This window comes from Nyctibius grandis, chromosome 3, assembly GCF_013368605.1.
Source record: "Nyctibius grandis isolate bNycGra1 chromosome 3, bNycGra1.pri, whole genome shotgun sequence".
In the NCBI taxonomy this organism is placed as follows: domain Eukaryota; kingdom Metazoa; phylum Chordata; class Aves; order Nyctibiiformes; family Nyctibiidae; genus Nyctibius; species Nyctibius grandis.
The window spans coordinates 13,727,356-13,753,360 of NC_090660.1; the positions used below are offsets into that span (position 1 = coordinate 13,727,356).

The 26,005-nt window shown below is 40.1% G+C and overlaps 1 protein-coding gene across 3 annotated transcripts in view; it reads left to right on the plus strand.

Annotated features, from left to right (window-relative positions):
- Positions 1-2,015: 2,015 nt before the first annotated feature.
- The window catches only part of SLC35B3 (solute carrier family 35 member B3), a 29,778-nt gene continuing 5,788 nt past the window's right edge, over positions 2,016-26,005 (plus strand). For 2 of the 3 annotated variants that reach the window (XR_011047835.1, XR_011047836.1), the window contains exons 1-7: positions 6,670-6,937; positions 8,312-8,433; positions 10,369-10,523; positions 12,082-12,189; positions 21,727-21,824; positions 24,626-24,718; positions 25,130-25,241. Coding sequence is in view for 1 of the 3 variants with exons in the window: in XM_068396609.1 (XP_068252710.1) it covers positions 6,737-6,937; positions 8,312-8,433; positions 10,369-10,523; positions 12,082-12,189; positions 21,727-21,824; positions 24,626-24,718; positions 25,130-25,241 (889 nt within the window). In the remaining 2 variants the exon portion in view is untranslated. Of the gene's footprint in view, positions 2,100-6,658; positions 6,938-8,311; positions 8,434-10,368; positions 10,524-12,081; positions 12,190-21,726; positions 21,825-24,625; positions 24,719-25,129; positions 25,242-26,005 lie in introns of those variants that run through there. The other variant, XM_068396609.1, reaches the window with a different exon arrangement.

Consider the following 26,005-nt stretch of genomic DNA (forward strand, 5'->3'; position numbering starts at 1 on the left):
GTCACCCCTCAGTCTCCTCTTCTCTAAGCTAAAGAGACCCAGCTCCCTCAGCCTCTCCTCATAAGGGAGATGTTCCACCCCCTTAATCATCTTTGTGGCTCTGCGCTGGACTCTCTCTAGCAGTTCCCTGTCCTTCTTGAACTGAGGGACCCAGAACTGGACACAATATTCCAGATGTGGCCTCACCAGGGCAGAGTAGAGGGGGAGGAGAACCTCTCTTGACCTGCTGACCACACCCCTTCTAATACACCCCAGGATGCCATTGGCCTTCTTGGCCACAAGGGCACACTGCTGGCTCATGGTCATCCTGCTGTCCACTAGGATCCCCAGGTCCCTTTCCCCTATGCTGTTCTCCAACAGGTCTGTCCCCAACTTGTACTCATACATGGGGTTGTTCTTGCCCAGATGCAGGACTCTACACTTGCCCTTGTTATATTTCATTAAATTTCTCCCCGCCCAACTCTCCAGCCTGTCCAGGTCTCTCTGAATGGCTGCGCAGCCTTCCGTTGTGTCAGCCACTCCTCCCAGTTTTGTGTCATCAGCGAACTTGCTGACAGTGCACTCTATTCCCTCATCCAAGTCATTAATGAATATATTGAATAGAACTGGTCCCAGTACCGACCCTAGAGGGACTCCGCTAGACACAGACCTCCAACTGGACTCTGTCCCACTGACCACTACTCTCTGGCTTCTTTCCTTCAGCCAGTTCACAATCCACCTCACTACCCAATCATCCAGACCACACTTCCTCAGTTTAGCTGTGAGGATGCTGTGGGAAACCATGTCAAACGCTTTACTGAAATCAAGATAGACCACATCCACAGCTTTACCATCATCTATCCACCGGGTTATGTCCTCATAAAAGGCTATCAAGTTGGTTAATCATTTAAAATATGATTTTAAATGCTGACGCATTTGTTGCTACTATCCATACTATATACTGATTTACTATGGCAGCATTGGAAAAGGTAAAAGAACACTTTTAAAACACTGCAAACACAAAAGCTCAAATTTCCCAAACACTACAGGACAACAGATATATATTTATGTATGTTAAAAACTTATGCACATTGTTACTAGATACACAGCATTTCCATTTTACAGCTTGATATGATTAATAACGAGATTCTATGGGTTTTTTACCTTTTCGCTTGTTATTATTAAATATTTTTATTATTTTCTTCCCGCAGCCTCACATGGAAAGATCACGAGGCACCCTCTCTGGAGAGCAAAACGCGTTTTTACGAAGGCAGCAGCTTCACGTGGGTGATTTACTGCTCGCATTAGAACAGCGGAGCGCTGGCCAGCCCTCGGAACGAAACTTCTCGTCGAGGATTCTCAACTATTTCGATTTCACCGTGATGGGAACCACAATCGCCTTCGCCTGGGGCTATTCCACAGCGTTCGGGCCCGCTGCGGACCCCAACCACCGCCTGACCAAACCACAACTCCCGACCCCCGGCCTGGGCGGACACAGCTCCGCACCTGCCCCCACGGCCGTTGGCCCTGTCCCGCTGCGAGGCGCCCCCGCCCCACGGCCGCTACCCACCCGCTCCGCTGCGGGAGCAGGCAGGCGAGGGGCCCCCTCAGCGGCGCACCGCGAGCAGAGGGGCCCGGGGCTCCTGCCGCCCGGGACAGCTTCCCCCACAACGGGAGCCCGGCGCCCTGGTTGCGTTCCGGCGGGGCAGAGCGCGCAGCTGAGCTATCCTCGCGCGCCACCCGCCTCTACTCGCCCGCGGGGACACCCCTCGGCAGCCCCGCTGGGGGCGGGCAGCGCAGCGCAGCGCAGCCCCCTCCCACGGCACGCCCCTACACGCCGCGGTGGGCGGTTCCTAATCAAGAGGCCCCGCCCCCCAGCGAGGGTGAGGCGGGAGCTGGAGGGTGTCACCACCCGCCTCAGGCCGAGTAGCGGAACGCCGAGTGAGCGGCGCGTGCTCTCTTTCTCTCTCGATGCGCTCGATGCTCGCGCCGACCCCTGGCATCCCCACGGCCACTTCCGGCGGCGCGCGAGGCTGGCGGGAGCGGGAGCGGAGGGGCGGCCGCTGGCGGAGGAGGGCGGTTGGCCGCTGCCGCCGCGCCCCTTCCCCGCCGCCGAACAGGTACGGGAGTGGGGCCAGTCCTCCCCCGCGCACCGGGGGCGAGGGGGGAGGAGGCGGGGTCGCTTCCTGGGGAGCGTCACACGGCAACAGGGGGCCATGGGCGCGACGGTGAGGAGGAGCGCGGGGGGCCGGGAGGGAGCAGGAGGCGGCTGGTTGTGGCTGGCCTGAGGGTTTTGGCTGGCCGGAGGAGGCGGTGGCCCGTGGCGCTGGGCCCTCGGGGCCCGTAAGCAGCGAGACGTTCCCTTCCCTGGGGGGAGGGGTGAGGAATGGCGGCCGATCGGTGCTCGGGAGCCTCGGTCCCAGCCCTGCCCGGGGCAGCTGGCAGGTGCTCGGGCAGAGCCACGTCTGTCCTGACCTCGGGGTGTGGCGTGGGCCAGCCCCCGGCAGCGCGGCTGGCGGAGGGCTGGGCGCGGGCGACTGGGCAGGAGGGAAGCATCACGGATCGCGCTGGTCCCTGTCCCCCTCCCCTCTTTTGCCTCCGGGGCAGGAGCCAGGTACCACCAAGCAAAGGATCTGTTCGGGTTTCCAGCAGATGCATGTTTGCATCCCTGTAACCCGCAGCATCCCTGTTACCGTGCCAGCTGCTGTCCTGCCACCAAGCATTTGTGGAATTGGCTCCAAAGAAAATGTCTCTTGGCCAGGGCCAGCGTGGAACTTGCTTTGCATAGCTCATGCAGGCGATTTTCCTGAGAGTACTGAGGTGCTAGTTTCTGCCAAACTGATGTTTTTAATGGGTGTTCTTCAGGGTTAAATAAAAAAGCCTCAGCTCCTTCATTTTCCGTGCTTGGTACAAATCATTAATTTTTTAGAGGTCAAAGAAATTTTGCTTTTCTAGTTACTTGTTCATTTGCTGCTTTTTCATCTAATAATCACTCTATTTTAATTGTGTGTTAGGTTAAAGTCTTGCTCTGCATGGGACTTTTTTCAAAGGGGAAGGAACAAAAAGTCTTTGATCTAAAGAATGTGTTGTTTACACTTTTACACACGGGAGAAAAAAAGAGGAGGGGAATATGCTATTTTACACACATCAGGACAGCTCTTAAGCCACTTCACTCTTCATAAAACAGATTTTTGCTGCATGTTTGTTCAAAAAGTGAATCAGTTGCTTGAGGGATTTTGGTGAGAGGAGGGTGAATAGCATTTTTGATACTTGAAAAAATAACAGTTTGAGAAGTGTCAGTGGACTTCAGAAGACTTTCACCATTGGTAATGAAATTACATGGTCAAGAGTGTTTCAAATGGATACATACATTTACAGTTTCTTCAGTTGTTAAATAATGTTCCTTGAAATGTTTCTTGAAAAGAACATAATAGAGAAAAACAATAACTGTGCATCATCTTATGGATGGCCTTGGGCATGACTAGAGCTATCAGTGTTGTTTCTTACTACTTTAGTGGTAGACTCAGTAATCTGCAAGAAGTTAAATGGACAGATTGTAAAATCTGATGTTGTTCCTGAGGAAATATTTTGAATATAAACAGTTGAAAATTGGCAAAATTGTGTTAATTGTGGTGTGGGTTAATGCCAGTAGGCAGCTAAGCACCACACAGCTGCTTGCTTACTTTCCCCCCGCCCTCAGAGGGATGGGGGAAGAGGAAAGGAAGAGTAAAAGCAAGAAAACTTACGGGTTGAGATAAAAATTGTTTAAGAAGTGGAGGAAAAGTGGAAAAAGAGAGACAGAAAACAAAACTGGTGATGTAATGACAGTCACTCCTCCCACAGGTAGACCGGTGCCCAGACAGTTCCTGAGCAAAAGATGGCTAGCCTCCCTAAACCCCCTCCTCTCATTTTTTTATTGCTGAGCATGACGCTTTATAGCATGGAATATCTCTGGTTAGTTCGGGTCATCTGTCTGGTTGTGCCCCGCTCTTGCATGCCACCCAGTCTATTCACTTGAAGGGGCAGAGGGAGAAACAGCAAAAGGCCTCGGTGCTGTGCAAGCTCTGCTCAGCAGTAGCTAAAACACTAGTGTGTTATCAACATTGTTTTGGTCACAGATCTAAAACACAGCACCATACAAGCTGCCATGAAGAAAATTAACTCCATCCCAGCCAGACCCAATATGTAAATACACTTGTTACTGTTTCTTCTTCCCTCTATTTCTACTTCTGATCGTAACACAGGTATTACACAAATAACATCTAAATTAGTGGCCAGAGTGGAAAATGTAGCTACAAAACTATGCGTTATACAATTGGCTCCATTTTTGGACTCATGAAGCACACGTGACAGTACATGGCTCTGTCTTCTGCTGGGCATACGTCATTCTCTGTGTTTCAGCTTAGGCGAAAAATGAGGCTCAGATTACTTCTGCAGCCCTTGTTCCTGCTGAGAAAGTGTGACATTAACAAACACTGTGTACCTATCAAGAGGAAGTGTACGCTGGACAGGAAAGATCTGAGCTGGCATCAATGAAAATACAAGTTCAGCTAAGATGTCAGCAATGGATAGATTTCTAAATACATTGTCTTTCCTTCATGGTGATTTGGTCGTTGGACTTGAACTTGGGAGTCCTGACTTTGCATGCAATTCTTATGGGGAGAGTAGCGATTCATATCCTGGTTTAGTGACCAAGTAAGGATTACCGAGTATCTTCTGCTGGCACCTTTACTCTGCTTTCCATGGTGGTGGAATGCTATAAACACAGGACTAAAGGGGACTGCTCAGTCATCATGCCCAGTCTTAACAGCTCTACATAATTGCTGTCATAAACTTCACCTTAAAAACAGTTCAGTTGTTCCTGCTTTCATTTTTAGGCTGCTCTAGAATACAGATAGTCTAGGGATGAAAACGTAGTTTCTAGTAAAGTTTGTTTGTGATCACTTCATGCTGATTTGCTCTCATGCTACTAGCCTTAACATTGAAATTATTTTTCCTCCTTAGTGGCAATCCCTGTGATAACTTTTGTTGAAAGCAAGTCTATTTTCTTTTCATCACGGTTTTGCTAGACTAGATATGTTGCACTTTAGTCTTATTTCAGTTTATAAAATGGGCAATCTGTTCCTCCATCCTGATAACCTTTTTTGCAGTTGTTCTTTGAACCTGTCTTTGAGGGCGATCAGAACTCTGTATGATACTGTATGTGAAGGCTCACTAGTGCCTCATTGCATGACATTGGTACTTTTCTGTTTTTACTGAAGAGTCTACTTAAACTTTTTCCATTTTTTGTGGCCATCTCATTTGGGGATTATACCAATCCACAAGGGTAAACTTTCTACCTTTGGCTTTTAATTTTCAATTGAAGAGCTCTGAATTTAAACATAAATAGTTATTATAGTCCCTAAACTCCTGTTAAAGGCCCCAAACTGTTCTTTCAGAACTTTAGTAGGAACCCTGTTCCAACCTGATAGTAGGTTGTATCAAAAAAGGAAACGTAACCAAATTGCAAGTTTTATAGTCCTTTGTTTTTCAGCTAAACTTGTCATTTGTTATATTGTATAATAAATTACCAATGTCCACGCAGATTACATCTACTACATTTATTGCATGATCTAGCTTTTCTATACTAGCATATTTTCCATTTAAAAACAGTGGGAAAAGCATTTTTAATACATACGTGATGAGAAGTGTTTTTGAGCTGGGGAAAGCAAGCGACTAAATAGTTGAGACAAACAGAATTTAATTACTGATTGCTTGCTGAACTAGATGCTGACCTAAACTTAAAAATCTTGGGACAACTGACTGACCAGTGTGTTTATCTTGAGGCTGAAAAGAAAAAAGAAAAAAAAAAAAAGCTTCAAACATCATACTCTCTGCTGAGCTGGAGAAAAGAATTATTTGCCTGTCAATCTATTAAGCTGCTAAATTCCTTCTCCAGGCTTCAGTTATCCAATTTTGTTTTCTATTACATGTGGAAATGGCTGCATGTCGTTAATGTTAAAGGGATTGCCGTACCATAGACCTCATCAGATAACCAATCTAATTTCTGAGACTGGCTTCTTAATCTTCTTGTTTCAATCTTCATGTTCTTTTCCTTAGAAGTGTGTGAGAAATAATGAATAAATGTGAGAATGAGGGGATAACTTCCTACAGTTCAAGGCTTATAACCAATCATAGGCTCAAATCTGCAGTTTTTAGCAAGGCTTCTCATGTAGTGGACTAGTCTGGTATATTTCCCTGTGAAAATGAAGTAAAGTAGACAGAACCACAGTGCTTCAATACCAGTTCTTTAGTTGTGATTTGATCATGGGGATCACTTCTCTCCCAAGCAGTCACTCCTGTGAGTACTGGCATAAAAGGGCTAGTTTGAGCTATTGTGAAACTGAAGCTGGTTTTGTGTTGCTGGTGTTTTGGGTTTTTTTTGTTTCTTTGTTCCTTTTGTAAGTGTAGGAATACTACTTCCCACATGAAGCAAAAGTGCTTTAATAAAGTGTTGTTGACCTTGATATTAACTGATGTTAACTGTGGACATCAGAAAAGGTAAATAAAATTTATGAATAAAAACAATCCAACAAAACTCTTAAACCTCTATATTTTTCACATAAAGTGTCACATTTGTTTACTGTTATTGTTGGAAGGCTGTATGTTATGTCTTATCTGACCTTACCATTTCTTTCAGCTTTCAGACAGAGGACATACAGAAAGAGAAGAGCAGAAAGAAGAGAACAATAGCACCGAATGCAGCGAACTAGGAATCATGGATCTGAAATTCACTTCTTCAAGAAAATACATTTCCATCAGTGTACCTTCCAAATCTCAAACTATGTCTCCTCATATCAAATCAGTAGATGACGTAGTAGTTCTTGGCATGAATCTCAGCAAATTTAACAAACCTACTCAATTTTTCATCTGTGTTTCTGGAGTTTTTATGTTTTATCTAATCTACGGATATTTACAGGTAAATGCTATGAGCTTGTGTCTTAGGCCAATTCCTCCTACCCCTTTTCTTTTTCAGTAGCATAATAATATAGTATGTATTTTAATATGTATAGACATTTAAAATAGATACTGATTGCAAAGTCAAGCTTTCAGGATTCAAGAGCAGTAAGTAATTGTATAATGTAAGGTTCCATTATTGTTCACATGCCTGCAAGGTTTGGTTCAGTTGGACTTTTTATAACTTGATCTTTTGCTTCTGTGTGCAAGATACACCTTTCAATATTGTTTTGAATGTGTATTTTTTAAATGTGATTTCATAGTCTTCTGAAAACAGTTAGTAGAATCATACAGACTGACATCTAAGTCTTCATTGATGAAGATGACTCTTAGAAGGAGAACGTTTAGATCTCCCTGAGTTCTGTGAGTGCCGTAGGGTAATAGCAGTCTGTTGTTCTCTCTGCTCTCCCTTCAGGACAGAGCTGACACATGTACTATGGTTGGTTGTTAAGAGGAAGCATAATGTTTATACAGTTTTAGTTAAACATTTCTTTTCCTGCTAACCTTTTCTCTCTTATCTGGAGCAGCTACATTTCTGTTCCTTTTTAAATAATTTTTAAGTTCAGACAGTCTTCTCAATAAAGTAATGATTTAAAAAGTTGATAATTAAAACTCACTGTGTTTCCAATGCAGTTTTCAGAAACAGTTGAGAAGTTTGTTAAAATAAAGCTACTTCCAAAGAGCTAGACAAAGTTATTGGTAATTGAAAGCAGAATCTCAAAAAAGAAAATATTAGGTAGCCTTTTGTTTCTATAACTGACACAAATACATAATTCTTTATGCAGTGCATGTATTTTTCCAGAACTAATTGCTCTGGTTTTAAATGTTCCTACAGCCTGCAAATTTATAAGCTTACAAGTGCTGTTTAATGTAGACACTCAAAATAATAGGTGTGCATTCCTAAGAGATGAAAAATACCAGTAAATATGTCTGTTGGAGAAAGTTTGTTTTTAATTTATTGTGAGCTATTTATAAATTCTGGATAAAAACCAGTCTACTGAAGTAAATGAACTGAAAACCAACTGAAAAGCAGACAGGAAACCATCTGTAATTTGAGATAAATATTCATGAATCAAATGTATTCCCCTGATGAACTGATCCATTAATTTTAGTGGATTTACACTGGCAGTAAATTTTCTCATTGCATTTTGGAGAACCTAAATTGTCTTTTGAAAAAAGACTTTGCAAGTTACATATGGCAGATAAATTCTAGTTAATAACCAGCAGCTGCAAAGGCTAGATTTGAATGTACATGAAGAAAAAAAATGTGTTGATTTTGTTTTGATGTAATATTTTGGTGTATGTATGTGACCTTGGTGGATTTTTGTTTTTATAGGAATTGATATTTTCAGTGGAAGGTTTTAAACCTTTTGGTTGGTACCTCACATTAGTGCAATTTGGATTTTATTCCGTTTTTGGACTAATAGAATTGCAGTTGATTCAGGACAAAAGGAGAAGGTATGTGTTTTTCCAAGCATTTTACCCACTGTCCATCAAATTAGAAGCATTTTATATTTATGGTAAATTTAACTTCTGTTGTTTGAATGTGAATATTGTGAGGCATTGGAGGCAGTTCCATAGTTAAAATAATGTGAATTTACTGGATGATGTTAGAAAATTATTTATAAGCACCCACTTAGATTTCAGACCTGTAAGTAGTCTTGTTGACTTTACTATCACTTTGTCCAGCTTACAAAGCATATTCTATCCTTAAGGCAGCTGATACAGACTGACTCATGTATGTGTTACTTGGGATTATCATGTCCAGAATAGGGCAACCTACACTTCATAGCACTTGCAGCCGTCTCTCACTGAATACCTTTTCCTGAAACCTTGGCACCTCCTCACCAAGAGGTTCCTCTAACATGCTCTGCATCTTGGAGAGTGTCAGAGGTCTGCTCCCTGTTTGCCATGTGGCTGTGTAGGTTTGCTTCAAAGGATGTGCTTAGGTTTTGCATTTTTCATTTAGGATAGCACTCATAACACCCTGCCACAAAATTATTCTGTGTTTTCACTGCAGTTGACGAAGGAGATTCTTGCTGTCTTGAATCCTATGGATATGGTATAGTTCGATCTGACTCACTGTGGCCATTCTATGGCTTCCTGCCCAACTACAGCCTCTGCAAACTGTGTATTGAGGCCCTCAGGAAGCTTGGATAGAAGCTGTCATGGTGTACGTGAATTTTAAAATTGCTTTAAAGCATTTTATCCTAGTTGAGCATAACTAGTTTTCTTTACCTGTAGGCAATCTTGGCTGATTTTGCATAGACTGATTTTAGGTAATAGAATTCTTTTATAGCCAAACAACGTAACTTTGATAAATTATTCTTTTTATTTTAAACACTGACAGCTTATATTTCAAGTTATCTGACTTTTTGAGATGCATCAGATAGTATTGCGTCGTTACCTTTTGTGTGTTCTGTAACTAGTGTTTTGGTTTTGATTACCAAATAGTTGCTAATGCTTTCAGAGCACGATCTTGAAAGTAAGTTATGTTGGAAATGTAGGTCTTAAATATATTAATTTACATTTTATTTTCTATAACCTAGGCATCTTCTTGTAGACATTAAAAAAATCTGTTTCCTAATTTTTATGCTGAATTCTCTGTTTCTTAAATTTTAAATTCTTCTTGCATGCCTCAGAGTATGCCTACATCACATAATGAGTTATTGATAGGACAGGGTTACAGCAAGACATCTCCTTATGTTGCTTAATGTGGCTCTGAGTATGCATAAAAAGTAGCTGAACATATGCACAACAATAACTGTAAAAAAAATCGCAAAGTGAGCACAGCGATTGCTAAAAATTACTGTTGGATCATCTGTTGTCAGGTGATAATTTAATGAAATTGCGAACAGTGCGTCTGAAAACGTTCAATGAGCCCCTTCGTTCGTCGTATCTGAGTCACTTCTCTCTTAGTTCGATTGAGTTTTATGCGACAATGGTACTTTTTTCAGCTTTCTTCATTCTAAAAATGTCAATGTTCATGTGAAAACTTCACCAAAAAAATTGACAGGGTGACCATGATGGGACTAAGATTCAGGATAGCTTGGTATACCAACCTTCGATGTTTCCTTTGAGAAATAACCTGAGGCCTTTCTGTAAATAATATACCTTCTCAGAAGGAGGTTAAAGAACTACTACTTGAATACTTCATGAGCCATGAAGTTTTTATTGTCTTGTATTTGAATGCTGTTTATTAGCAGTAATTAAAAGAAATGAAATTTGAAATCGGTCGTTTATGTATGTTTTTAAATTTCTGTTACAGAATGAAATTCAGTGAGAAAGATGGTCAAGTTGTATTACAAACTTATTCCTTTATCTAAATTTTCCAAGCTAAATCTCCTCTAGATGAGTCTGTAATACCAAGATTTGTATGCTTATATTTTGTAGAATTCCTGGCAAAACTTACATGATAATAGCGTTTTTAACGGTGGGAACTATGGGTTTGTCAAATACTTCTTTAGGATATCTGAATTACCCTACTCAAGTCATCTTCAAGTGCTGTAAGCTGATTCCAGTTATGATAGGCGGGGTTTTTATACAAGGTAAGTGTTAGTCTTGCTGTAAGATGATTATTTTGTTGTTGTTGTTTCTTTGGGAAGCAGTCATGTATGGAATCCTGTACTTTGTTAAATTCCACTGAGGTTCTTGCGTAAAGACGGGTCGCATTTTTCCTGTAGGAGGAAAAACATGAATTTCTGAAGCATCTTCTCAGAAAATATACAAATACAATTAGATGAGCAGAAAATGAGGTGAAAAAGAAGTTGTATGGGTCACTTGCAAAACTTCATTTTTGTGCAGGCCTTCTTGATTTTTAAGTAATGTAACTGTTTTCTAAACCAAATCGCTTCATAAGTGAAACATTTTCAATACTGAAATGAAAAAAAAATCCAGCCATAATTTGTGAAGAAATCCCCTACTTTTCTTGTTTGAAAAGCTTGATTCCTAAATTCCTAATTAAAATTCCTAAATTTTGATTAAACATTTAGTCAAAAATACACCCGGCTTTATATATCTTTGGCGAGTCCTAAAGTTATAGTTCGTATTCCAAGAACATAAAAAGGGATCTGGAGAACAACAGATAAAGACTATAGTTATGTGTATAAACATACTTCAGTATTTCTGGATTTAGAAGACTTAAGTGTGTTATAAAAGTTTCTATTTGTTCAATATGCAAGGATTCATTAAGTCAGTAAAGCTCTGCATGGCAAGCGCTATGGAACAGAATCTAGAATGATGTGTTTCTGTAGTTCATTCTGGCCTTCTAGTTGCGATAGAAAGCTGAACTTTCAGAGGAGGTTACAAGTTTACGTACACACATGCGCTCACAGTTTTTACCTTTTATTACGAGTCATTTTGTATCATTTTAATGCGGAGAGAGACTGGTATTCCCTTAAAGCTTTGTGAAACTTTATATTGTGTTGTAGTAGTATTGTATTCTCAGAAGCTGTGATTTTTTTTTTTAATTATTATTATTTTAAAAATTTTTCAGTTAAAATTTTCAGTTTAAAAAAGTTCCCTTGGAAGCTTATATTGAATATACAGCTTCTGGGAAAGGAATATGTTATTTCAAACAAGATATACTAACTCCTGCCTTTTTATTTCCCTACTCTTTCTTTTTCCACCCCCCTCCACATCCCGTCTCTCCCAAACTAAAAGACAATGCAGGGTTCTAAAAGTACCCAAATCATCTGTTAGTGTTTGGGAATGACTTCTCTCTAATCAATAAAGCAGCCAAAATGTCTTGCATGAGGGAAAAATCTTAAGAAAACATCTAAGCTGTCCTGAAGTTGCTGAGATGGTGCTTTGTCAGGGAGGTTGTACTTTGTGTCATAGAGAATGTGCTTTATGTCATTAGGAGTAAAACTAAAACTGACCACAAGAATCAGATATTATCTGTTAAGATCCTCCTCCATATTAGGAACTGCTGTTGTAGAAGAAACTAATGCCAGTCTTGAAAGGCCAGAGCATTAAGTCTTCTGCTGAAGTAAAAGAATAGCATTGGAACAGTTTTTCCTTTACCTTGTAGCCTGCTAAACAGGATAAACTTGAAATTCTGAGAGTGTTCACAGTCCATTCATGTTGTTTGTATTGCTTTTGTAGGAAAACGTTATAATATTGCAGATGTGTCTGCTGCCCTATGTATGAGTCTTGGATTAATATGGTTTACTTTAGCTGACAGCACAGTTGCACCAAACTTCAACTTGACAGGTAAAGTTATAATATTTTAAGGTTTAACAAAATGCTTGTTTTTTCCCACAATAAGTGTTCCATAGAAGTTCTGAGAGTTCTTGGAGGAGTGCCTTTAGGTATCATGTGGAAAATGCAGGTTTCATTGTAGCTTTGCACTAGCAGAACTCTATCATCTGTGGCAGAAGAGGCCTTTATTCTAAGTGTTAGATTTTAGGTTCTTAAAATTTCTGGAAATTCTACCCTTCAGGTTGAAATGTCTCATGCTTTTTCTCAAGAAATACTTACTTCCCAGTAGATATATTAAAATAAATATGATAAAATTGAGTTTGACCATTTTAAAACTTCAGAAGATTAGTTGTCTTTCCTAGTTAAACCTTTAAGTCTTTTTCCATTTCAGAACCATTTACTTTGTATTAATTGATACAGCAAAAGATTTGCTGTAGTTCTTGGTTGGAGTGCCCGCATTCTAACTTCTCTATACTGTGTAAAATCAGAAGCAAAGAAAAGATTTTAACCTTCCTGGGTTTAAAAACTTAGCTGAATTTCTTTCTCAAATGACGAGGGAGAATTGGTTATTCATAAAAGCCATGTTATTTACTTGGCCAATGTTTGGATTACTACTGAACCTTGAAAAACTTTTGAATATTCAACTTTTAGTGTTTTCTTCTTTTGAAATTCTGAGATGAGTTACAACAATTGTTATGACAGAAGTTCAGTGTGAAACCTTTATTTCTTAATAGTGAAGGCACTGATTTAGAAGTAATAATAAATAATAATAATAAATTCTCAGTGTTAAGGAAAAGACTTTTTGTCCTTACAAAATATTATTTCATCTAATGTTAGTAATGATCAGTTTGGGATGTTGTCTAAACTGTATATAATCTTTTTGCCTTGCTCATAAATTAATTCTCATGCCTTTTAAGGTAGTTTTAGTGGTAGTGGAAGAAATTACAAATATCTGTGAATTATGTAACTGTGCATTTAATGTGTTTATTTGTAGTCTAACTGGGTGACTACTTGAAAAAAAAAAACACAAAACGTTTTGAGTACAGTGTGATGTTGGTATGTATGTAATTGTACTCTAGTGTTTCTGATGTGTAGATATATGTTACCATCAGAGCTATTTTTGACTATAGCCTCTAAGTGCATTCACATGTTAATGTATTCCTTTTGTAAAATCTGAATTGTTTTAAATATGTGCTATGACTTAGTTCTGAGAAGATTTGGAAAGTTGATTCTTCAACTGAATGGGATAGGGTAAAGTGCAGCAAATGTAGCAAAGTCCTGATGCCCTTGAAGATCTACAAAACACAAGATAAAAAACTTCAAATGTCTTCAGAGAATAAACAGGGTTGTCTTTCATTATTAATTTATTTTGAACACTTCAAACAAGTCTGTATATATTGAAGCTTGGAGAACTACCATTTGGAGGAAGTTAGTTCTGTGAAAACAGAGTATAGAACTAGAACTGAAAAGTCTGGGCCTCCCCTTAGGAAGGTGATTCGAAATTCCCCTGCTCACCTTCTGAGAAGGTTCTTTCTGTATTTCTCTGTTCCCTCTTGCCTGTTTAGTTTTATTCCCATGTCACTTAATTTAACCAGAAGAAACTTTTCATAATGGGAAAGCTGGAGTTTTTCCTTTTCTTGGATGAATTATGGAGATAGATGGTCCCTTCCTTCAAGAAATGTACTGATTTTTGGTATTGTAGAAATATGTAGCTACCAAAGTGTGAAACCAGTTATAAGAATTATTAAAAACTTTGCTTACTCTGCAAAATGGCATATTCTTTTGAATAATTAACACTTTTCTTGATGTAAATCACAGAATAAGAACTGAAAGCAGAGGCAGAGTTTCATTTTGTGTCTTCACAGAGTATCTTCAAAGAAATAACAAAGTATTATAAGAAAGGATATTAAAACTTTCAAAAACATAAACAGCAGATTAAATGTTAAACTTCAGAATTACTGTTTTCTAAAGTTGCAGTTTTATGTTACTGCCTACTTACTGCCCTGTAAATTCCTGAGTTCGTTCCAGTGATTTATGCACATTTATGTAGAACTTTTTCCATGCAAACTGGTCTGATTCTAGCATGATTTCATAGAACTTCTACTAACTCATTAAGAACAAAGCTGTTTACATTTCACAGTTCTAAGAGAGCAAAACTATGCTGTGAAGTTAAACAAAACACATAATCTTTGGTGTCTGATGCACGTACTAAAAATGGAGCATGAGCAGATGTAAAATATTATCTGGATGAACGAGCAGATGTAAAATATTATCTGGATGAACAATTTTACAAGTTGTTTTTTTTTTTTCTTTTTTTTTTTCCCTGCTATTGAAATCTAATCTCAGTATTGCTGGGCCAAAAAAGGAATCTACACAGATTTTGTTTACACATGAAAGAGGTCAGCCAAGAAAACAGAAACTCTCTTCTGCCAGAACAGGTACATATTTGTAACTAAGGAAGAGGTATACTTTCCAAGACTGAGACTGCTAAGAGCTCAGAGAATCTCCTAGCATTATCAAGTTGCAGAGGTAGTGGTAGATATCCTAAATAGTTGTGAATAACAGATACAGGACTTCCAAAAGAGAAACCAGAATAGAAGGATGTGCAGAAGGAGACAGTCTTGAAACATTGGTGCTATGGGAACTTCCACTGTTCTGGCATTACAGGTGTAAGTGGAAATTAACTATGTTCAGTGAAGACACAGTAAAAATATCAATTACATGCTGTCCTGGTTTGGCCCAAACCAGGCCAATTAGTCTTAAAGAAACCAAGGTCACTGCTAAATTCCTCACTGCTTATGAGTGAAGAGCCGAAGGGGGGTCGCAGCTGCAGGGAGGAGCAGAGAGGGCAGGTGACCCAAGATTAACCAACGAGGTATTCCATCCCGTACACATCATTCTCACTTTCCTATTTATCACTAACCCACTGCCTCCTGGAGGTGGGGCCCAGGAGGGAGGGGCCCTCCTGTCTCCCACTGATTGGTACCAGCTTTGCCAATTCTCCAGTTAAAAGCCTGCAGGTGTGATGGCAGGGGAGCTACTGCATTTTCCCCTCTACCTGTGCTGGGGGGAGCAACTCTGCCTGAGGAGGATTTCTAAGCTCTCGATCTTGGTTTTGTATATATTTGTATATATTTGATTATTTCTATTATTATTATTATACTCTTTTTCATTATTATAGTTTATTAAAACTGTTTTAACTTTCCAACCCATAAGTCTCTCTCCCTTTTCCCTTTCCCTTTCCCTTCGGGTGGCGGGGGGGAGGGTTAACAGAGAGCGTCTGCCACAGGTTTAATAGCCGGCCCAGCTTTAAACCGTGACAGATTTATTGGTGCCCAACGTGGGGCTTGAGAGAAGCTCCAACAGGTTGCTCTGATAAGTTGAATCCTGGCGCTGGCAGGAGGAGACCCGGAGAGCTCAGCAGAGAGAGTAACAGATTTCTTCCTTTGAGATTTACGAGGGGTTGGAAATTAAAACAGTGAAAATGGTGATGTCATTTTTGAATGCTGTGTTATCTCGTCTTTTTATAGAGTTTCTTTCACAGTTGAGTATTGCAATGATGCCTTACCTGCCGTGGGCACTGTGTTATTGCTTGCTTCTTATGAATGTTTACATGCAGTTTAGCAGTGGGCGCTGGTCGAAATGTATTGTTTTGGTATGGGGTTTGATACTGATTTATGCTGTGATAAACTGGGCAGTTAATATTCCGATCTCTTATCTCTATGACACAGTGATGGGCAGCTTTAATCGCGAATCAGTAGTAGCGACTTCATCTGCACGCTCCAGGCGTCCTTTAACTGATTCTGTTAATGATTACACTTCCAGTTTTACTTTGGGAAATAGTACCTTCTCCTTTTCTGCCAAGCTGATTCCACTAGATTTTGCGAAATGAGGATGGTGCTGTCTAGGTGGCATGTTTTTATTTTCGGTTGTCCTGAATGTGTTTCTGATGTGGGATAAGATTAAATATCAGTGCAGGGACAGTTGTAGGTGTTATGCAGCCACCTCAGATCCTACAGCGTGTGCTGCTGCTGCTACAGCCACTAAATCCACTGAAACCTTGGCAGCCTGCACCACAGCTGCTACAACCCCCAAGATGGCCACTGCAGCTACTCAGACTCTAACGAGTCTCAGCACTCCCACGACAGCCACTGCATCTACTCAGACCCCAGCATCTATCGAATCTGTACCAATTGCTCCCGTAACCAGGAAGAAATACCTAAAGAAATCAGCTCGTGAAGAGAAGGATGATGACTCAGAGCCTTCTAAGACAGAGCCATCATATGACCCAGGTGAGGGCCCTTCTCAGGCAGAGTTAGGGCCTGACACAGATGGGGGTTTCCTCGATCGTCCTTTTAAAGCAGACCCATCACAGAAGAAAGGTCCTTCTAAAGCAGAACTATCACAAGAGGAGGACTCGGACGTAGAGATAACCTACCACTCTTTATCCCTGAAGGACGTGAGAAATATAAGGAAAGACTTCAGCCGTTATGACGGTGAGCCTATTATTACCTGGCTGCTCCGATGCTGGGATAATGGGGCAGACAGCATGCAATTAGATGGCAGAGAAGCCAGACAGTTGGGATCCCTGTCCAGAGATGGTGGTATTGATAAGGCGCTCGCAAGAAAGTCAAACACTGTCAGTCTCTGGAGGCGACTCTTGTCAGCTGTAAAGAGCAGGTATCCCTATAAAGATGATGTTATGAGCCACCTAAGCAAATGGACCACTATAGAAAAAGGTATTAACTACCTTAGAGAACTAGCCGTGCAAGAGATCATTTATAGACACCCACGGGAAGTTGTAGATCCTGTAGATCCTGATGAAGTGGAATGCAACCGATCCATGTTCCGGAAGGTTGTGAAGAATGCTCCACCGACATATACCCATACATTGTCAATATTAGTATGGGGAGAAGATGCTATGGCACGATCTAGTGTGGGCGAAATGGCTAACTGTATGCGACAGTATGAAGATAGTATTTCTTCCCCACTGCAGGGACGCATCTCGGCTGTGGAAAAACTGCCTAAGGAAAACAAGGACTCATTTAAACAACTGTCAGACAAACTGTCCATGATCGAGAATAAACTCGACTCTCTACCTACACAGGCGCGCGTTGCAGGTGTTAGGAGAAAACGCTCTCCTACAGGACCAGCTCAAAGGAAACGGAACACATCACGAGGTATCCTGTGGTTTGCCCTGCGTGGTTATGGGGAGGACACGAGCAGATGGCATGGACAACCTACCAGTACCCTACAGGCACGAGTACGTGAGTTGCAAGCTAAAAGAAATACCAGAGAGAATTTTTCTAGAAGGATGGCTGCTCCAGTTACCAGTGAGCAGGACCCCAGTCAGGGTAGATGGGCCTCAAATCCCTTTTTCCAAAGTGTGAATAGGAGAAATGAAGGTCCAGTCCCTGTGAGCAGCATGAATCCATTTGTTAATTAGGGTTGGGGTGGTTAAAGCAGTGGAAGCGAAGCAACTGGCAGCGCAAAGGTAAACCTATTTGGGCTGCTGAATTGTGGCAAGATATTGCTGCTCGGCTAGAGAAACTAGTCGTGAAGGCACGTCATGTAGATGCTCACGTACCTAAAAGTCAGGCAACTGAGGAACATTGAAACAACCAACAAGTGGATCAAGCTGCTAAAGTGTTCCAAATAGATTTGGACTGGGAACATAAAGGTGAACTATTTTTAGCTCGGTGGGCTCATGACACTTCAGGTCATCAAGGGAGAGATGCAACATACAGATGGGCTCGTGACCGAGGGGTGGACTTAACCATGGACTCTATTGCACAGGTTATCCATGATTGTGAAACATGCACCGTAATTAAGCAAGCCAAACGGTTAAAACCTTTGTGGTATGGGGGGTGGTGGTTGAAATATAAATATGGGGAGGCCTGGCAAATTGACTATATCACACTCCCTCAAACCCGCCAGGGTAAACGCTATGTGCTTACCATGGTGGAGGCGACCACCGGATGGTTGGAAACATACTCTGTGCCCCATGCCACTGCCCGGAACACTATTCTGGGCCTTGAAAAGCAAATCTTGTGGCGACACGGCACACCAGAGAGAACTGAGTCGGACAATGGGACTCATTTCAAAAACAGTCTCATAGACAACTGGGCCAAAGAGCATGGCATCGAATGGGTATATCACATCCCCTATCATGCACCAGCCTCTGGGAAAATTGAACGGTATAATGGGCTGTTAAAAACTACCCTGAAAGCAATGGGGGGTGGAACCTTTAAAAACTGGGATAAACATCTGGCACAAGCTACCTGGTTAGTTAACACCAGGGGATCTATCAATCGAGCTGGCCCTGCTCAGTCAGACCTTCTACATACAGTAGAAGGAGATAAAGTCCCTGTGGTGCATGAAAGGGATCTATTGGGAAGAACTGTCTGGATTCTTCCTGCAACGGTCAAAGGTAAACCCATTCGTGGGATTGCTTTTGCTCAGGGACCTGGATGTACTTGGTGGGTGATGTTGCAAGATGGTGAAGTCCGATGTGTCCCTGAAAGTGATCTGATTCTGGGTGAGACTACTTAATTCTGAACTGTATGTTGTTGCTGCATAAGTGTCTTTCAGGTTAAGACAGTGGTGATGAGACCGGAGCTAGCTGCAAGTGGCGTCCAGTAACCTCGAGACTGACATTTTGAACCTGCAACCCATGGGCATGAACCGTGACAAAACTCATACCATCTCTCCTGCCCTGAGAGACTGCTAGCCAGATGCAAACCCACAATCCTGAACTAAATGAACTTGATGAACTTTTTGCATAAAGATGAATCATAAACTAGTGATATGTGTATATATATTTGAAAATGAAAAGGTAGTGGTGATCTGAGTATGATGTGAATGGTATGGAATAAGGGGTGGAATGTCCTGGTTTGGCCCAAACCAGGCCAATTAGTCTTAAAGAAACCAAGGTCACTGCTAAATTCCTCACTGCTTATGAGTGAAGAGCCGAAGGGGGGTCGCAGCTGCAGGGAGGAGCAGAGAGGGCAGGTGACCCAAGATTAACCAACGAGGTATTCCATCCCGTACACATCATTCTCACTTTCCTATTTATCACTAACCCACTGCCTCCTGGAGGTGGGGCCCAGGAGGGAGGGGCCCTCCTGTCTCCCACTGATTGGTACCAGCTTTGCCAATTCTCCAGTTAAAAGCCTGCAGGTGTGATGGCAGGGGAGCTACTGCATTTTCCCCTCTACCTGTGCTGGGGGGAGCAACTCTGCCTGAGGAGGATTTCTAAGCTCTCGATCTTGGTTTTGTATATATTTGTATATATTTGATTATTTCTATTATTATTATTATACTCTTTTTCATTATTATAGTTTATTAAAACTGTTTTAACTTTCCAACCCATAAGTCTCTCTCCCTTTTCCCTTTCCCTTTCCCTTCGGGTGGCGGGGGGGAGGGTTAACAGAGAGCGTCTGCCACAGGTTTAATAGCCGGCCCAGCTTTAAACCGTGACACATGCAAATTCCTCCACCCTAGACTGTTTGTACAGGTGCAGTTTAGTCTTTTGCAGACTGAGGTGTTTTGTCCTTAGCTTCACTGTTGTTAAGATAATATTACTTGGTTAGCTACTTCTACTGTGTCTTCTAATCTTATGTATGTCAGGCTTCTAAAATGTGGAGTATTAAAGAGGTCTTAATGGGCAGGTAAACTCCAAACAGCTGACCAGTCTTAACACACTTGCGTGGTGGGGATTGCAAGTGTGAGAATGTATTATTGAGGAACTTATGTAAATATCCAATAGCTTATAAATGTATAAGCAGTGTTAATATTTTAATGACTTCAAGCATCACATTAATAGCGTAAAATACAATGTAATGTAGTGTTTCAATCAAGTCTGTTGGTGCAAGACCTCGAGGTTTAATTTCTTTCAGAACTAATTTAGGACCAGTTATTTCAACCATTTTTACTCATGCTTTGCATATTACGTAAGGTTACTGGTCTCATTCATGGTTTAGCTGCTGCTGCTCACCAGGTGCAGTGCTATCACAATGAGTGGAAAAAGTCTTCTCCTCATACTCCAAACTGTGTATGTTTGTAATAGTAACATCTGTCTTGTCCCTACATTTCTCCTTTCCATGTGCACTTGCACTTCAGATTCCAGATAACCTTTTCATCTCAGTCTAGTACTGAACCCATGCATTTGTCCAGTGATGTGCCTGGGCCATTAAGCACTGCTGGAACAAGCATGATAGAGAACATAGATGGAGACATAGTCACTTTACAGGAGTGATCTGCAGCAAGGCTATTGCTGAGCTCGAGGTGTTATTATACCTTTGGACAAGAGCTGAATCCATGTAGTTGATGTATCTATACTATGGTCTTTAGCATAACCAATATTATTCAGGTTATCATGTCATTTCCATTGACTCATACCTTTTCCAATGCCTGATAACTTTGGATAATGAAGAGTCTTTTTCTGTTGCATAAGTCTAGCCTGGGAAAGGAAATGGTTCCCAAACTAAAAATGCTGATTTAGAATTTCCCATATATCCAGAAGTTCGACAAGGAGATGCCACCTTGAACTTCATTGGTCTTAAAAATGTTAAATCTTTCAATTCTGAAAATCCTAGGAGCTGGAATTTTTTTTTCACTGTCAGGACCTTATACTCCGTTTGGTCCATCAGAATGCCTGTTTTGAGACTTCTGATAGTAAGAACATAATATTAAGAAAATGTAACACTGCTTGTTTCTATTCTTCCACTCCTCATTCTTCCCCGACACTTGCAATGTTTTAAGGAACCAAGGCTAGAGCAGACAGTAAATATGATTTTGATGGCTGATATCTTCTGTAATGCTGTATACTTAGGAAACCTGGTATTTCAACCTGTGCGCATCATTAAATACAACAGTTGCTACAGTCATGAGGGAACTGAAGTTTGGAGGTTGGGAAATGAATTGTGATTGGCATGGGTAAAGAGTTACTATTTTTTGTTACTGGAAAGCTGATTACATTATTGACTGTGTAGTGACTTTGTTGTGAACAAATATGGTAACCTGAAACCATGGGGTTTGTACCTGAACTGTAGTTTTTAAAAAATTATTTCAGTAATTAAAGATTTTTCACTGTGAATCCTCTTGCATTTGTTTAACCATTACATCTAACATTTCTGTTTGTCTTTATCAGGAAAAAATAATCTAGGATTAACTACTCAAAAGAGTATGTTCTCTGTTTTTTTATCTTCATTAAAAATTCCTAAATAAATGCAATTGACATTCTTTCACTCTCGTTGCTACAAAAACTACAGCTGGCTTCTTTATAGCAATGTTCAGATGTTCCTATCAAACTTAGAGACACAGTGCTCAGGGGTTAACTGGTGGAGGGAGTGGGAGTGGACACTGCTTTATACTAGTATAATGAAATAGTTTTGCTAACATTTAGAATATGATATAGAGGATTTTTATTATTTTTCTTTTCCTGATTTTTTTTTTCAGGGTAAGTACAGAGTGGTTTTCATCACTACTCTGCTTTGCTGATAAATATTCTGAACAAGTTTTTGTTTGTTTGTTTTTTTCTTGTATTAGGTGTGGTCCTAATATCCCTTGCCCTCTGCGCAGATGCGGTTATAGGAAATGTACAGGAAAAAGCTATGAAGTTGCACAATGGTTCTAATTCAGAAATGGTAAATACCAGATTTGCAATTTTAAAAGAACATGTTCTATCATAGACAAGGCATACAATGACAAAACATGAAATTTAATCTGCTTTTCTCTTGTGTATGTAAAGAAGAGCTCTTGGTATACTATTCTTGGAGTTCTCTGTTTGTTTGGGGGCTTTTGCTGGTTTTTGTTTGTTTTGGTTTTTTAACCTTTCAGGGGTGCTGCTTTCTGGGTGCACCATCAAATGTAGCAACTTCAGGTACAGAAACACTCTTTTCTGGGAACAATTTCTTTGTTTACCCTGGAGGCCTGAAATCAATGGAGTGTTTTCTGTATGATCATGCACTTAATCTCTGAAAAATATATACTGTTCTGCTACTGGTGAGCAAGTATTACATGGAACACGTTGCTTTTCTTACTTGCTAGACTTCCGATTCTAGAGTGTGCTAGCATTTGAGAGGTAGCCTTTTTTGAAGCTTTTGAAATCAGTAAAACTCTGACTTTTAGAATGGGTGAATATGTATATTCCTGATTCAGTGAAATATATAATTTTGAAAAAGTCTTGCTCAGTATTTTTTATATACTTATTTGGAACACGGATTATCTGGTCGTATGGTCTGACTTTTTTTTTCTTTTTAGACAATACTTATATTTGAATTTGGCATCTTTTTCTCTAAAGTCAAGTAAATACAACAAAACCTTTTATTATAACATGTTATTTGAATATGCCACAAGTAAAAAATTATTGAAATTTAATTTGTGTATTCGGCATGTATTTGACATTTAACTAGAAAATCTAGTTTCTTATTTATGAGACTATCTTCATAAGTGGAGAAAAAATCTGTTAGAAGGAAGCTTCATTTAAGGCTGAAAGTGATTTAGGTTGGCTCAGGAAATTTGAACTACAAGTTTCTGGAAAGTGGAAGAATATACCTGAAAAGTGTCACTGTATTCTTGTTTTTATTTTTGTACTTTTTCTTAGTATTCACTGTTGACTGCTGCTGAAGGCAGAGATTTTAGCTACATGGGCCTCACCTCAGTGCAGCCTTCTATAGCTGTAATCTCTGAAATCCAAAACAAAGAACAATCTGTAACTGTTTTCTTGCCCACTTTGTATCTTGCCAACAGTCATCTGACAGTTGTTAACTGCCTTACCTATGAAGCTCCTGTTATCTCCAGAACTTTGCTTTTTATTCTGTGTTAGTCTGCTGGTCTTCGTATGGCATACTCATGCTACTTGTAGAGAATCGGTGTAGTGATTAAGGATATAAAGGTTTTGTTTGTTTGAGGCCTAGAGATTACACTCCAGGATTTTGTTTGGAGAATTCAGTGCAGAAGTATAACCAGAATTTCAGAAATCATTTTCCTAGGCTTGAGACTGTGGGTAAAAATTTAAGAGGTTTTCTGAAACAGAGATCATGTTCAATGAACAGTGATCTGGAAATTGAATAGTAAAGGAACCCGTCATGCACAGGATCTCTGTTTTGTTGCCAAATTTGGAACTTGCCCTGGATTAAGCAATTATGAAAACAGAAGAGATGTCTTGCGGCTGAAATAGTAACCACTGTTCTGGAAGGTTATACCTGATTTTGTCTTGTGTGTGATTTTAAGGAAGTGACTTATATCACACTATAAGCAATGTGGTGCTCATTCCTGCCTGTGAAAACTGAGGTCTTTGGGTAGTTTGCGAGAAAAGCTGGATGCAGAGGCAAATGAAGAACTAGAGACTAACTTGTTTGTGTGTGTAAATGCTGTAAAATAAGAGCTCTGAAGATCAGGTCATTGTTTTTTAAGAGTCTGAAAGCAGTTCTGCTCTAGATATGTATATTCATCCTCCTTTATTGTAGAGCAGTGATAAGTGTTCTGTTGTCTCATGGCATTGTTGTCAATTGTTAACAGATTTATTTTTGCAAGTAATTGAGATAGTATAACAAGAAAACAATTGATGAAACCTGTGTCAAAAGAAGTAGGCCTGTAATTGACACTGAATTTTGAAAGTGTAGTAGATCAGCGTGTTCTAGCTGGTAATGTGTAGAATAGTTCTGTTCACTGTCTCCCTTTTTCACAAGAAAAGGCCACTAAATGTTGCCCAAACAGCTGAATGCCTCCCACTGCACGGAGGATGTATGGATGGGCAGTTCCAACTTCTGTTGTTGCCTGTAGATGGGAAAGGATAGGATGAAGATTCTTATGTTGTTGTATGAAGCTATGAGTTAAATAAGGGTACAGACAAAATGAAGAGCTTACCTGTTTGCTGAGTATAGCCTGTTCTGAGTACTGAACTAGGCCAGAGCTGGTCATATTTGAAAATCTTGTATCCTATAACCGTTATGCAGGTGCGCCATATATGTGAACTGAAGTGACATAGATGAAACTTACGTGACACTTCTGGCAGTTCATGGTGGTTATGTGCTACCCTTTACACATTTAGTGTAACGTGGATCATTATTGTGCAGGATAAGTAGCAGAAAACAAAATACGTTTAACATATTATTCAAACTATTTAAATTATATAGTTGTGTGAAGTTTTATTTAGGCTGTGAAATCCTGAATCTGAAGCATTTGCCTCAGTCAACATTGACCTCAGGATATTATTAACTGACTTGCTTACAAAACTTTTTTTATGTACTTGTGGGTAGGAAGAATGTCTCTAACACTTATTATTCACTTTTCACTGTACATCAGCTATTATAGAAATCTTCGAACACTTTAATTTCAACTGTGAGAAGTTGAACATATTAATAAGGCCAAGCTTTTGAAAGCATTTAATTTTGTCCTTTTGTATAGTATTACCTGGTAATTATTTTCTCTTAAATTATTCTAGGTTTTATATTCCTATTCAATAGGTTTTGTGTATATTTTATTTGGATTAACATGCACTAGTGGATTAAGCCCTGCGGTAACATTTTGCTCAAAGGTAGGTGTAAAGATTTCTTTTTTTATATGAAGAACCTCATTGGGAAACATTGCTCTGTATGGTTTAGAAAGTCTCACCACTTCTCTAAAGTTATATTTTTGTCATGTAAACTGTTTAACTTGAATAATTCATACATTAAGCAAGTTGTTACAGTCTTTGATGTATAAGATAGGGTAATGTTTTAAAAAACAAAGCAAAATCACAGGACCAGACTTATGAGCTTATAATTTCATTATTATTTTTCCATTATTTAACTAAAATTAAATAAGGATCTTTGCATGAATGCATTGTTGAACAGCTTATTATTGCTCAAGCAGTTGATTAAAGCCCTTAGTTTTATGTCATTTTGCAATACCTCAGGGTTTGTATTACATTTTCCTAACAGGCTTTTTTTTGTTTTTGTTGTTGCAGCATCCAGTTCAGACTTACGGTTATGCATTCCTTTTCTCCCTGACTGGATATTTTGGCATATCCTTTGTCCTAGCTTTGATTAAAATCTTTGGTGCCCTTCTGGCTGTAACAGGTATGAACAAATAATATCTTTACTGCTTTTGGTATAAAAACATTAAGTAATCCTATTCTGTTATTTAGGACAGAGCTTTTGAGAATTGTTCTTACTCTGGCATTTTTTCTGTTCTTTGTGCTGGCTGATTGTGGCTTGTGAAGCACGGATCTCCCCTAGTAGTATGTGTTTGGGAGCTTCTTGGTTCTTTCTGTGCCACGGTTTCAACCTTGAAGAGCCTGTTAAGTAGTCTTGTGCATGTAGCCTGTGCTATGTTTTAATGCAGAAACAACACTGTTCTAAACAGAGGAATTGCAATGGAAATGTATAGCAAGGTGTAAGGAAAAGACAGGTATTATTTGAAACGTGGAAGGAAAAGTAAGGATTTTCCTTTTACAGTAAGGCATAGTAGGCAGTGTCATAGTCTCTAAGCACAGAATTTCGCTCATACTCTCTCAGTGTAATGCTGTTGTAGCGATGTTAAATGTACGCTTCAGACTCCGTTCAGATTAAATTCAAGTGGAACAAATTCTGACTTTTGTGATGATCTCCTCTGTTCTTTTTATTAAACTGAAGGGAATAAAAGGTGTGTATTAGTTTTGGAAGTCAGGATTTGAACTAAAGAAACTTCTGGTGGGCTGTGTAACAGCTGCTGGATTATCTCTAAATTGCAACTTGTGTATTCATGGGACAGGCACAAGCCTATTGCTAATGACAGAAGCAGACTCTCAGTCTTTCAGATCTTCTTCTAGACTTCCAATGTAATTGTCCCATAAAAAATGGAA